The sequence below is a fragment of the Nymphalis io genome, chromosome 1 (assembly GCF_905147045.1).
Source record: "Nymphalis io chromosome 1, ilAglIoxx1.1, whole genome shotgun sequence".
Taxonomy (NCBI): domain Eukaryota; kingdom Metazoa; phylum Arthropoda; class Insecta; order Lepidoptera; family Nymphalidae; genus Nymphalis; species Nymphalis io.
Window position 1 is genome coordinate 11,438,858 of NC_065888.1, and position 15,449 is coordinate 11,454,306.

At 30.6% G+C, this 15,449-nt stretch overlaps 1 protein-coding gene across 7 annotated transcripts in view; it reads right to left on the reverse strand.

Annotated features, from left to right (window-relative positions):
• Nucleotides 1-15,449, reverse strand: part of LOC126772352 (solute carrier family 12 member 6) — a 337,172-nt gene that overhangs the window by 12,957 nt on the left and 308,766 nt on the right. For all 7 annotated transcript variants that reach the window (XM_050492701.1, XM_050492709.1, XM_050492693.1 and 4 more), the window contains one exon: nt 4,869-4,939. In XM_050492701.1, coding sequence (XP_050348658.1) covers nt 4,869-4,939 — 71 coding nt within the window. The remainder of the gene's footprint in view (nt 1-4,868; nt 4,940-15,449) is intronic.

The following is a 15,449-nucleotide window of genomic DNA, read 5'->3' on the forward strand; positions in this document are numbered from 1 at the left end:
TATTTTATTTACATTATTGAAAAAAATTACTAATACTATCTAAAACCATTCGTTGTTTTGTTTGCAATAAAAAACAAATCATGAAACGTTTCTAACTGACGACTGTTACAGCCATTGTAAATTTTCACTTGCAATAAAACAGCGGGCCGTAACACGAGTCATTTATTACTCGGCTTCTTCTATTTGTTTCCATTTGTCCTGTCACCATTACCCACCACTTTATTTAAAATGTAGATCTCTTTGGGATTACTGATGTAATCAAGTCCATTCGTTCAGTATTCAATACAAGTGTATTGATAAAATTCAACACGTAATCGAAATTAATAGATGGCCTTTTATTAATACATATATATATATATAGTAAATAATATATTTTAATTATTAAAATTTTCAACAATGCCACGCAGTATAATAAAGAATGAAGACGTTGAGAACACTAAGTAATTTATTCGCAAAGCGTAACTCAAGAATGCTTGACCTCTGTGAGTAGCTCGGAGCACCATTTCATTTCTTTTGGTATTGATGGCTCTTGGGCTTTGCCGCAGCCTCAGCTTGAGACCCTCAGATAATCTACGAAGGTCGCCCAATATCCGCTCTTGTCGTTTATTTATAATATAATCTTAAATAACGTGTACATAAAGTCTTGGGATGTTAAGGATATACATTTTTCTTTTATATAGAATACCACGAATTCATCAGATATTTTTTATATTATTTTTAAGCAAAAATGTGTCAAATACATAATGTTATATTATATATGACATCAAATAACGCAATGTTGCCCAAGATGTAAAGAGTAGATAACATAAGAAGTAAATAAAAAATGATGAGCAAATCGGCGGTGTAATCGCTTACAGCGATATATAAGATAAAAGTTTTGTAAGAGTATAGTTACAAATGGGCATTTAAATTAAGAAAAAAGTAACACCTTACACTAAATAGAAGTAGTAATTATTCACGTGTTGTTTATACTAGACCAGTAAAAACCAGTTAAAAATATACAATAATATAAAAGCCGAGTGTCAGCTAGCTAACCGAATTTACGTGGAAAACTCTTATCAATATTTTCGAAAGAATATTATACTACAGAAAACGGGGTCAGTGAAATTGCATCGACTTTCAGATAAACGGTTTGTACAAGAGTTCAATTATTTTCTCGTTTCAAAATATTGTAGCGCCAATTTTACGTGTTCTGTAGTTGAACTTGAAGTTTTAACTGTAGTTTTTTCAAATTCAATTTGTAATGTCATATTAATATCTGTATTCTGAAAAATTTTAATTTATATAATAATCTGACAGTATTATATAAGTTGGCGAAGATTAATTTAACTGCCTCGTTGGTCTTGCGGCTAGGTTATAAGATCGGAGATTCCGAGGTTCTGCGTTCAAATTTGGGCCTAGCGATTGAAGTTATTGGGATTTTTTTGATAAGAAATATTTTGTAGTAATAAAGTTGAAGAAGCCGTTGAGCATTTGCTTTATCTCTCGTCGGGTTGTCTTCGCAACGTAGTAAGGGACTCACTCCCAGTCTCACTCTCACTCTCCAGAATGGAGATAATTACACATTTGAGCATGACAATAACTCTTACAAAGCTATAGCTATAGCCATTTTTTCGAGGCCAAGTTTCAGGAAGACCATAGATTTATTTTGCGAAAAACACAAAACTAGAAAAGAAATAATAAATAAATAAACAATCCTAGACATAATAATTTTCATTCATTATGAAATAAAACGTCAAAAATTTATTTAAAGTTAAAGTAGTATTAGAATATTCTTATATATTATTTAAAATAATCAAGTGTTTGAAAATACAAATAACTTGTGGTGTTATTTATTTTTACCCAGTAGTAGCTTACATATTTCAGTTTTATGTGAAAGAGATTGGAAGGGTTCGTTTTATTCCTGAAGCGTTTTACCATCAACAAAGTCGCTAGTTGATAGTTACTCTCAGCACACAAAGGTTCCTTAACTATTTGAAAATGGTTGGCCCTTTACCGGGATTTCCAACAAAGGAGTAACTGACTTTGTATCGTCGCTACAGTTAAAGGGTATAAAGAAAAGGATAAAGCGCATAGAATTTTATTGTTACTTAATATAATTATGTTTTTGAATGTTTTGAATTTTTTTATTTCTTATCCTTAATTATAAGGTAAAAAATACAAAACTCATAAACTATCAAAAGCACAACATGTTCAATTTAAAAATCAATATCAATTGTATTACAATACATTTTGTCATACAATGTTAAGATATAATAATGATAAGCTTATAAAATATTAAAAAGTAACACTAAATCATCTTCATCTTTTATATGCCCTTATCCTATTTACTTGGGGTCAGAGCAGTTTGTTAATTACATTGCCAAGAATTGGCAGACTTTTGCGACCATCCGCCTGCCCGACGCCAATGTTCCTTTAGAATTCTTTTCAGATAGAATGATTAGTTGCCTATGTTAAATGTGAACACAACTAGTCAATTGAAAATTCATGTGTTCAATTGACGGTATTACTTAACAAAAATCCCTTAGACTCAGGTGTTTTTCATTTCGTCATTGAGAAAAAGAAATACTCAATATTTCTATAAAAAAATAATATTCCAATCAACTAAAACAGATTAGAATTACATTTCAATATCAGAATTTAGAAGTCTTTTATACTAGGTAATACAATTTCTAAAACTCCATAAGTCAAACTCAATTGAATTCTATAAGTACAAAATTAAATGATTAAGTGTACCTAAATGTTTTATTTATTTGTATGATTGTAGACGCATTTTGAAGATTTATTTTAATTTAAATGAACGCAACAGATATGCTCTCGTTTCGGGTACAAATTTCAATTTCGATTACATTGTACTGGCATATTATGATGGTTTTAACGCGGATTTACGCGGATCCCGCATTCAATCTCGCATTTATTACTTTTCTTACAGTTTTGAAATGGAGAAATTTATAACAAAAATGTTTTATTTTTATTTTTATAGAATATGAAGGCGGACGAGCATATGGGCCACCTGATGGTATGGTATTGGCATTGTAAGAAATGTTACCCATCGCTTACATCACCAATGCGCCACCAACCTTGGGAACTAAGATGTTATGTCGCTTGTGCCTGTAATTGCACTGGCTCACTCACCCTTCAAGCCGGAAAACAACAATACCAAATAGTAATAATAATAATAATAGTACTGCAGTTTTGCGGTAGAATATCTGATGAGTGGGTAGTGGTGAGCTAACCTAAGCTAACATACCCAGACGAGCTTGCACAAAGCTCTACCACCAGTACGCCTAAACCTGTTGATATAAATATTAATCTTATTATGATGATTTTTTAAAATTAAATAAAGATGTAAGTTTGCATACATTTTCGAGACAGGATCGATCGCTTACTTCGCGAAGAATTTAATATCATTTTTAAATGCAATGTATTTTTATTCATTGTTAAATTTAAATTTCTTAGTTAAGATAGCGTAAAATCAAAGAAGTTTGTTCATGTAAGAAATTGGGTCGTAGCGCTACGATGCTACGATGCCTTGAAGTGGGCTACGAGCGCGATACGCGCGACTACTATTGCTATGATAGGTCGGGTGTAGATTGTTGCTGATCTAAAAACATTTTACTGGTGTTGCTTATTTTGCATTATATTCGTTCAGATATTGTGATTCTTTGTTCATTTTTTAACGCTTAATTTTAATAATCACCAAGGTTAAAATAATTTAAGATTCATTACCAGACAAATAAACATGTTCATTAATAAAGTTAGTAAAGGTTTTTTTGAACAAAACTGTAATGCAATTTTTTTTAATACTTACATTTTCCACAAACTGAAACGTGAAAGTTTATTTTGTAAGGAAGTCAATCATAGAGATTAGTTTTGCAATAATACAACATGTGAAATAAATCCAAAACAAAATGTAAAAGAACAAAAGTTTTAATGTATCTTACATTAAAACAGGCGCATTATATTTTTCGAATATGTTGGATGCTTTCACGAAGAAAAAGGAATATTGTATGAAGTTAATCTTTAAGAAAGCAATATCCGAGATGGTATGAAAATATAAGATTTATCGCTCTGAAGAAACACCAGACGGTGGTATTAAAATGTAAACAGCGTAAAAAGAAAACGAATATTCGACTGAAATTTCGTCGTAGCTCGTCGGCATTATATTAGGCTGGACGTTATTTACGGAGCAAACAGTATTAAGTGTGATGCGATACCGGTGCTTAGCCGTGCAACGTGCTCGTAATTATTCTAAGATTTACGATGATACTAACTATATATTATAAGCACAAATTGTCTTTAAAATATTTCGGCACTGCGGATTTATTAAATAATGCAAAACATTCATAAGATAACTGCTTAATATTCTAGCTAGAAATCGTTTATCCAAGATGTTCTACTGGCAATTAATAACGTTTGTTTGGATTCCGGTATGAAAAGTAATCGTGTCTGAATATTTCTAGAAGTTTTGGCGAGTTTCCGCATATTTTAGTACATTTTATATTTGATATAATTATTCGAACTTATTATTTTAATTAAAATAAATAGAACACAAAATTAAGACTTACTTTTTGATGTATAGTCGAGATATTTCAGTGAATAGAAAATGAAGATCTACTCATAATTTTAATTTACAAGTTCTCTTTTCAGTAGGATGACAAGGTTCTTAAATTACATTTACACATATTGTATGGTTTAAGATGAAGGAACATCGTAGAAAATCCAACACGTCTGAAATTATTTCGAGACCTATATATTCGCAAATTCGCATGGGACCAGCTTTGTGGATTTAGACACATCCTTTTTTTTCATAAAAAAGATATTCTTATACAGATTTTTTTAAGAGATAATGTTTAATTGTTACTTACATGATAGAGATAGAGGGTGGTGTCGCAGTTCTTGTCCTTTTCCTTGGGTAAGCCATGTTCGTCAGTGTCACCTGTAAATAAAATACATATGGTTTGAAAACACATAAATACTTGGCTGTACTATATAATAATCTGAATTTCTATCTGTTATAATTAAGGCCACTTAAATCATTTTAAAAAGCTTTATCGCGGAAATTAATTAAGAAGAAATTTCAATAATATCTTTCATAGTTTAGTTTAATTTTACACCAATACCAGGTATATTGTAGCTAAAACGCTTTTTTTTAAATAGGTTTTTTAAATAAAAAAATATTAGCTTGTGTTAGGATTGGATACGATATTAGTCTAGGCGGTCTGTTGCTCATTAATCTGTCGACATTAATTAAAAATTTTCCAGACTGTCACACTAAAAAAAATATTCGAAGCCTCTTATCAATATATATATATATATATATATCAATAACATAATCAGGCAAATATCACTTGTTCTTGATATAAAATTTTTATTTCTAACAGAAAATTAGTTCGAAGGCAATACACAAAAATGTGGCTTAGTCGAAGTGCGGAATAAAATGGTGCTTGAAGAAGAAGTTGGTAAAGACTAAGCACAAATTGCACGATTGTCAACAAGTTCTGGAGCGAGTAAACAACGTATGTAATTTACTTACGACCCAGTTCGTCTTTAAAACGAGACTTATAGAACAAGGTACAATGAAATTTATTATTGAGAATAGAAAACATTCTGGTAGAAACTCGGTGAAATTCAATTCAAATTCACGTTATATAATATAAAAGCTCGCTTCAATTTTATGTTAATCAAATTTTACTTTATTAAGCAGAATCCAATGCGTTTTATAATTATAAAACAAGATAGCTGAATTATATTAAAATATACTGAATCAGCTTAAAGCGCAATATTAAGATTGTATACTTGAATATGTAAAAAGCAATTTCACGTTAAATATTTATATTGCGATGTTTTACTCACTTCTAGGTATTTAAATATTATATAGAGAAAAATCTTCCGCAATACAGCTTACATTCCCAGCGCAATTACTAATGCAAACATAGCCGTGCCCTTTAAGCAAACCGGCTTATTGTTATGCACTCCTATTAATTATGACGAGTACCTGTTTGATATGTAACATCATCGCTTTGAAGCTCTCACAACTAACCTACGTCAGTAAATTGGTAGAATAATGTCACTACTGAGTACCTTGCCGGCTTTTTTCGGTAAAATCGACATTTTGAACCTGCGGTACCTACATTTAATTTAGTTTTGTCACTTGAGGATGTATGAAAGCTTATTAAGAATACAGATTATTTGATTTGATTTGACACGCCTTGTAAGTACAGTTCAGTTTTGTTGATATTAAAATGTGTTAAAAAATCAATGCCAATATATTTTTTTTACAGAATGAAAAGACGGAGCATATGGGCCTGATGGTAAATGGTCAACGCCCATAGACATTGGCATTGTAAGAAATGTTAACCATCGCTTACATCACCAATGCGCCACCAACCTTGGGAACTAAGATGTTATGTCCCTTGTGTTTGTAATTACACTGGCTCACTCACCCTTCAAACCGTAACACAACAATACCAAGTACTGCTGTTTTGCGGTAGAATATCTGATGGTTGAAGGGTACCTACCCAGACGAGTTTGCACAAAGCTCTACCACCAGTAAATTATATAATATAATATGTGTATGTAAAAAAATTAAGAAAATGGTAACATTAAAAATAGTAAAGAGAAAATGAAAAACAAGCATGAACATAATAATTCAATGTAATACGAAAAGGAACTTTATACTAGAATGTCAAGGGCTGACCTTTGTTAACGTTAATGCGATAACGTCGACAGGACGAATATTTTTGGCGTGATCACATTATCGCTACGTGTGCTCCGTAACTTTGTTAATTACACAACTTATAGAGAGCATCGGTTATGAAGTTACAGTAGTGTTGTTTAAAATTTGCTTTTAATAAAAATATACATTCTTATGATAGAAACCATTTTGGGTTCTTACATATATTTTTTTTATTAAAATACGTCAATTATAAAATGTTTTTTCTTTTTTTTTTTATAAATGAAATAGTTATTAATGGATTTGTCCTCTTAGTAACATAAGTAGCTAGATAACTTAACAGAAACATTTGTTTGTATAGCACAATAGTCAGAGAAAATATTGGAAGCGTGATTTCGATTTACTACTTATTACGTAAAAACTATAACGAATATGTTAATACATTTTTTACTGACGCATTCCTTGGATTTCCAAGTTGCATCTATTTAGTTTCGTTTCAATAAATTTAAAATCATTTATAAAGTTATATAAGGTTTAAGTTACTTCGAAAACTATATATAACGATCTGAATGCAACTATATATAACGATTTTAAAATAATTTATAAATATTGGCATTTCACGTTTTTTTAAAAATTTACATTTTTTAACAATAATGATATAAGTACTAATTAAATGTATAATATAACCATTGACAATATTTGCGTAACATTATAGACTACGAATTTGAATATTGGAAAAACTAATGTTAGTTTTTTTTTTAATTTAAATAGTTTCACAATCTTGTTAGCCTAATATAAACACACCAAAATCTTTTTATCTTCAACAAGGCGGATAATAGACTAATATTTAAAAAAAAGTTATTATAAAAATGAGTTGTTGTTGACTTCACTTGGTAATTTAAACAAATGCCTAAGAAGTTTTGCATTTATTTTAAATATTGCGTTAGAATATTTAAACTTTTAATTCAAAACAAATATGAAATATTTTGTATTCACGAATTCAAATGGTGAACTATGAAATGCACGTCTGAAATCACTGTGATTGTTGGCGTGCAATCATTGAAACTTTTTCAATACGTCATTCGTTTCCGGCTACAGTTACAGCGCGGTTATAACAAAAGTCATATTGAGATTTTTGCGACTATGGTTCGCGAATTTCTACACATACTTGTTTTATTCATATGCAATCAGATGTATCAGTTTTATAGAAATAAATATTTTATTTAGTTTGGGTCTTAGCTTGCGCTATGATTATGTCTACGAGAATGAATTATTTCATCAAACTACTTATAAACGGTGAAAGTCTTACTTTTTATTTATTTTTGTAAGAACACAATTCATCTATCATTTAATTTCCTAGCTATTATAACCTATAAAAAATACAAATACTAATATGTTTATTACTTCTACAACAAAATCTTTTTCAATTAAACTTACGTGTCCCTTTTAGTTATAAAAATACTTCACATTAATGTAATAACAATATTGTTGTTCTTATTATTAATTTAGTTGTTTTGGTTTATTGAGATGGCCCAGTGATAAGAACGCGTGATTCTTAATCGATGATCGTGGGTTCAAGCCCGGGCAAGCACCTCTGAATTTTCATGTGCTTAATTTCTGTTTATAACTCATGTCGTGCTTTTCGGTAAAGGAAAACATCGCGAGGGAACCTGCATGTGTCTAATTTTATAATACATGTGTATTCCACTCGCATTAGATGATCGTGGTGGAATAAGCTCCAAACCTTCTTCTCAAAAAGGGAGAGACGGCCTTAGCCCAGCAGTGGGATATTTACAGGCTGTTACTTTACTGTCCTGTACTGGTTTATTAAACACAATCAGTGTCTTATATGATGTCTATGTAATATAAATTAATTATGAACAATTACCAGTGAACCGGATTTCCACGTCCGGATGTTTGTACACTTTATGGAGCGGTACACGAGAGTCAAATTAAATTCTGTCTCTTGTCAGTTACTTGATCACATGTTACTGTTAATATCCTATTTTTAGACTGTACACACAATAAAATTAATTTTAAGATAATTTATTATACATAACAATTGTTTTTTTACGTTTATGTTCGTGTTTAAATATTTTCGTAATGGATTATTCCTTTCATCTGAAAATTGTGTATATGATATCTTACTAATTGTCTTATTAATTGTCCCTTGAAAGTCAAATTCGTTTGTTCTTAATGTTAGATAAAGAAATAAGTATAATAATAAATAAATAATAATAAATTTTAAAGATATAGAATTACGAAATGCCACAAAATTGTAAGAAAATAAAATTTTATTCTGTCTTTTCATATACTATATGTATAACGTCTAACACTGATGTGACTCTATACCCTAAGTCTCGTAGTCCGATGAAATTGCAATACGACACGACCAGAGAGAGATCTGAGGTAGGGCTCACGGTATTTTATGCTTTAAGGCACTGGATTGTAACACAACCAATTTCCTAACTTCGGTCTGTTTGTGAAAATTGCTTGACAGAAAAACACATTAGCTTTTTATATTCCTTGCCTGGGATTTGAACCTGGGATGTTAGTATTTGCAGCCTTATACGATATTTATAGACCGATGATGCAGGTAAAAAAAAAATAAGTATTGAAATAATAACAAATATGTACTCCAGTACCGCAAAACTGAAAATTCATAATTATTTATTCATTTATTTGATGTCCGAACAATTATCATCAGTTTTAATTTGTTTGAGCGGAATAAATTGAGTTCATGAATCTTAATTATATTCGGCTTGGACGTAGCCGCCGTTGGATTTCCATTGGATTTTTATAAATTCCACCGTATTTAAATATATCTATTTTTAATTTGGTAAATATTAATGAGTTCTGTTAACATGAAGATAAAAGTAAACTGAAATGCTTACGCAAGGATTGTTACTTAATTGTTGAAATACGCTGTTTATTATTGTCGTTATTAAAGTGGGTGAGTTCGTATGGTTGAATGTCTTTGTTTCAAAAATTAGGTAGCAGTTCCACTTAACTTTTTTTATGCGTCTGTAAAGTCATGTGGGGGCAATTGCGTGATTCGAACTGTATAATACATACACGTATATATGTATAATCCAAATTCAATGCTAATCTAATTTGATTATATAGTGTAAAGGTTGAGAGATTGGCGATAATTTACAATTTCGAATGTCTGTTGTTTAGGGAAGGCTTTATAACGCTGTGAAAAGCAGAGCAGTAAGTAAAAAGTTCAACCAATATAAAATGTATGAAATAGGCATCTATAATCCAAATTTATATAGCGAATGAACGGACACAACTAGTATTATATAAATTGACCAGAAGCCATAGCCCAGTGATATGTGATAGCGATTACGTGCTTCGAAGGAAACGCTTAGCTATCGATCCCGCCTGCTACTAATGACTTTAACAAAGTAAGACGACAGTCGTTAATCCAAGACTTTTCTATTTGGATGTTCTACTGAAGTTGCAGTTATTATCCGTTTGTTTTCGTCGAATACAATAAGCAAAGTATGTTTGTAATTACATTAAATATGAACAACATCTTCGTGACACACATTGTCTTCCAAAATTGTTTCCGTAAAACTATTTTCCTTTTAGCTAAAAGACAAGTCATCTCCCGTAATTTCAGTATTCGTTAAGCTCAGATACCTATTACGTGTGTCCAATATCTTTATCCTGTACAAAAGCAAACTTAACAGTCTTTCCTTGCAGTTTATAAATAAGTTGGTAGCTGAATATTCGAATTAAAAAGTCTTTTTTGTTTTTGTCAATGTGTCGGGTCAAAAAAACATACAAAATTCATCCATATCACAAAGTTAATGCGTTTTCCAGTTACGCTTCCCCGACCGTCAAAAGTTTGTTTTTCACAAAGGAAAAAATGCACCAAATATGCTCTGTGAAATCAAATACGATGTGCGAGTTTATATAGAGTTCTCTTTGCGTTCTCATATAATTTACCGAATATCTGTTTTAGTGAAAACTGAACTAATAGCATAACATTCGTGGGACATGCTCAGACTGGCTTGCACAATAAATTAACATATTGAAAAAACATAATGAAATACATAAATTGTTTAATAAACATATTTATGATATACATAACTACGACTAAATATATGTAATGTGAATAAAATTGTCTAAGAGATATTTTTGTGTCTATTTATTAGAAACCAATCTCTCGTATCTCTTCTAGAAATAGAAATACCTTTTTTTATATAAAACCTCATTTGATGAGCGGATACGTATTTACATACGTACACTGTAATAATATTTTGATGATACATAAAATACAGTTTATATAAATCACAAAATATAAAATTCGACCTCTATAAACCTCTCTTATAAAATGTTGAGACATTTTATGTAATATTCGAGAATATTTTATACTGATCCAATTTAAATTTTCATTTTATGTTATAAAATTTTGATAGTTCGTTTTCATTTTCAGTATTATAAAAATCTAGTATTATATAAGAATTATACTCGTTTAATTTTTATAGTCAAAAAATGTATTAAAGTCATTAAAGCTTGATAGATGCTTCTCCACTTATATTATATTTTTTTTACTTTTAGTTTTTTGGCTTCAAAAAACTTTATATCATAACCATCATAGACATTAATGCGAAGGAAGTCATAAAAACAAGTACTTCTTACTGTACTTACGAGATCCAAATTGCTAACGACGTTTCGTGCAGTAACCGACTAAGTCTTGGGATCGATTATCTCTTATAATATTATTTGTCTTTGTAGCTGTCGGATTGAATAGAAAAACTCGTTCAGAAGTCATTACTGTCATCGAATTATCTGTTACGAATAAATACTTCCAAGTAGGTAAATGATTCCAAATCAACATGTAAAGCAATGTGCAATAAAGCAATAAATGAAAGTAGTACATCCATATTAAAACACCAAAATGGTGAAAAAATTAATTTGTTTGCTAAGAGCATATTTTCTAGTTAAATCACATTTTTAAGTATAAATATATCTGTAGTATTTTAATTGTTAAAACGAACACCAACATTAAGTTTGAAACGTTCGCAGCGCACCAAGTTTTTATCTCATTTACCGCGTTGTGAGCAGCTCCGCCAAAGTTATATAACATTTTTTGTCGCAGCAACGCATTATTCTCAGATTATGGCGGGCATTGTATACGACTATTCATGGTCCATAATATGAACATAATACGACTGATTATTTTTTCTCATTAAAAGTTTTTTAACACTTAAATTGAAGCTTATTGGCGTGCCATGGTGATGGTGGTGGATGATGATGACGTCAATGTGGAAAAACATAAAATACCTATTCATGAAACAAATATGGCACCAGAATTTGGAAATGCTTCGAAATATAATGAAAACATTACTTCACACATATTATTATTTCTTATCTCTAAAATCCGTTATTGTATTATATACATATTTTTTAAATGATTAAATCATCACAGACGCAGACAGATTTATTTTTTATGCGCCTGTATGTTTTTATTTTCAGACAGTATTTAGTATTATACAATCGAATATTTAGTATTACTGATGTGAGTGTATACTTTTAATTGTCTTCTGGTGTTCAGTTTTTATATTGACCTTTATTGATCCAGATGTTGTGTGTAGATATATATAGATGTATTCAGAGATGGTATGGATGTTATGTGGTGGTAACTTACGAAAGAAAATTCCACCACACGTACGCAAAACGAATCAAAGAACAAGTTTCTTGAATATAGTCACCGGACATTGATGTACTGTTACTAAATATAATAGTTAAACTTTAACAAGATTGTGATTAAAGATGTTAAGTTGTTGACGTTAGAAATTATGGTGCAAGAAGTGTAATTAATTAAACTACGTTGGATTGACAGAGATTAATTACCGACTACATCTAGCGTGAACAATATAATTTCTTCCAGATGTTGCAGTGCTAGTTGTGAATTGTTGACCTTAATTAACAAATCTTTGCGTTTATTACCCGCTTATACATGCAGCTGTCAATTACAATAGTCATGAATAACAAATTACCTTGGATATCAATGGCGTCAGTCATAAGCAATTTTATAGAGTATGCACGTTTTCTCTCGAAAGCAATTGATAAAATCAATAACGCATTGGCAGTTTGATCGTTGAGCAGAAAACACGAAAAAAGATAGCAGCGTAATGGGTTTGTTATTAAAAAAAATTAAGAATTAGTTTACCCGTATAATATCATTGTATGAAATACGTATCTATGAAGAATGCGTATCGTTGGAATGGCTATTTGTCGTCACAAGTGCTTCATCATACAACCATCAATAAAGGCATTGATGATTGTATAAAGAAAAATTCAACAAATTCACCCTGATTATTATTATAGTCTTGTAAAAAATATAGTTTTATTTTAAACATCAGTCTTTACAATAGACGCTGGGTCATTCAGATACTGGCTCTGGTGTTGGCAACAAAACCTTCAACCTAAAAGAATAGTCATTTTAATCACGTAATTTTTTTCTATTAAAAGTAAAGTAATAACGGACTAGTTTATTACTTCAGTATTACAAATAAATATTTATAAAAGTGTAATTTAAAATATGAATCATAATTAAGTATTTATAATTTAACCACTTGAAATGAAATTATTGATATAACGATATTAATATATAAGACAGTACATAGTAAAATGGAAAGTTATGTGATAAACAGCTTATTTGGTTTTAGATGGCGGCTTTCGGTCGAAACAAACTTTGCACAACAAATTCTCAATAGGAAACTTCGCCCTAAGTCCGACGTTGATAGCATAGAGTTGAATCTAGTTCAACTACGTATTAAGATGACCCGCTCAGAAACTACTCATTTAAGTTTGTAATAAGCTTTGTGACAATAATACATAATGTTTAAACTGATTCAAATGTATTAAGATATTATAAGAGCTGAGATGGCCAAGTAGTTATAACAAGTGAACCTTAAACTAAGATTATATGTTCAAACCCAGGCAGTTTAATATTATTTTTGCCTTTGAGACTTTGAGTCAACGTTTTGCAAATCATAGACATTATCAACAGCCTTTTATAATTCACTGCTAGACTCTGCCTCTCCCAAGGTTTGTCAAAACCCCTGATTCTCCGCCTTCCACATCCAGTCAGGCACCGCACATTCTTCAAGTTATCTATCTAATTTGCAAGTCAATAATCACTCAAATAAGATGAGTAACAGAATTAATTACATTAACTGAAATAAATTATTTTACGAATCTTAAAACATGGCTCTTTATTTTACTTAAGCTTAAAACTGGAACGCAAGTCCAATTGCATTTACTATAAAAGTTTTCAGTAAAAAAACTCCGCGAATATTGTTTCTTTGTAATTTGTTTTTCTTTATCTAAACAAGAGTAGCAATTAATTGAAGTTTTATCGTAGTGGTTTCTGCTTCCTTCTTTTAATTTAGTTGCGACTTTGTTAAGAAAATAGATCTCAAGAATCAAAACGGACCACATTAAATTAACTCATGTTCTTCCTTCAGAGTTGACTGAGGTTGTTATAAAAAAGAGAACTTCATTATAACAAAAGATTTGAATTTCATTACATATTATAGATTATCTTAGTAAATTAAGTATCATAATTATTATAGAGCCTTAAAGATTTGCAAAATAATCCTGAGAATCATAAGTAAATGTTATATTATATATTAAAAACGTTTCTTACCGGTTATTCTGGGTACAATTTTCATGCAGAATCGGTGTTTTATAATTGATTTTATCATATAACCTAACATCTAGAATAGGTCCCAGAACAAGAATGACCCTATTTTATTGAGGTATGGCATTTATTATATTTGAGTAGGCTTTGACGTTCCGGTATAGTTGCACGTTTGCTTTTAATATATAGCCAATAGTTGAGATCACGTTGGTAGACTTTGGACTCGATTTCCACTAGATTTGTTCCCGAATCTAAAGTACAAAGCATGGCCTGGCTGGTTGCCAAACGTCACTCGGTCATTTTCGCGCCCTAATTTTTCCTACTAAAAATTATATAACCTGTGAAAATATAGAGAACAAATATCTTAAGTGTCGTTATGTAGATAACAAATGTTTCTATATGTAAGTGACAAAGAAATATTTATAACATCCACATTCATAACTTATACAATTCATATTCAATTTAGTAACGAAATTACTTTAGATAAAAGAGCCAATAAGTCGACTATCACCCTTTAAAATGGTGTCACCTAAATGAAGTCTGTGCGATGTATCCAATTATTTAACACTGGATTCTCTCGTACAAAGAGATTTTGGAACAAACGAACCAAATTCAATATTCTGGAATAGTGGCCGCGTGAAATTGAAATGAAGGCTTTTAATCCTTTCCTGTCCCTTACATTTTATATTGTTTTTATTTTCAATTCGAATTATTTTGTACGATATTGCCTTTAAATAAAACCAGTTTATAAGTAAGTAATGATCGTATAAACGTATAAATAACTTATATACTGATGTTAGAGTTTATTTGCGGCCCCGTTAGGGTTGGATAACCTACTTCTATCACTTAGTTGCAATCTCCACAATCGAGTGGTAAGTTAATCAGTATAATTCCAATACAAAAAACAATATGACGAGCCGGTTGGCGTGGTCGGTAGATACTTGCCTTTCACGCCGAAGGTTGTGGGTTCGATTCCCACCCAGGACAGACATTTGTGTGCATGAACATGTCTGTTTGTCCTGAGTCTGGGTGTAATTATCTATATAAGTATGTATTTACAAAAGAAAAGTAGTATATAATATAGTTTTCTGATAGGTACAATGTTGGTGT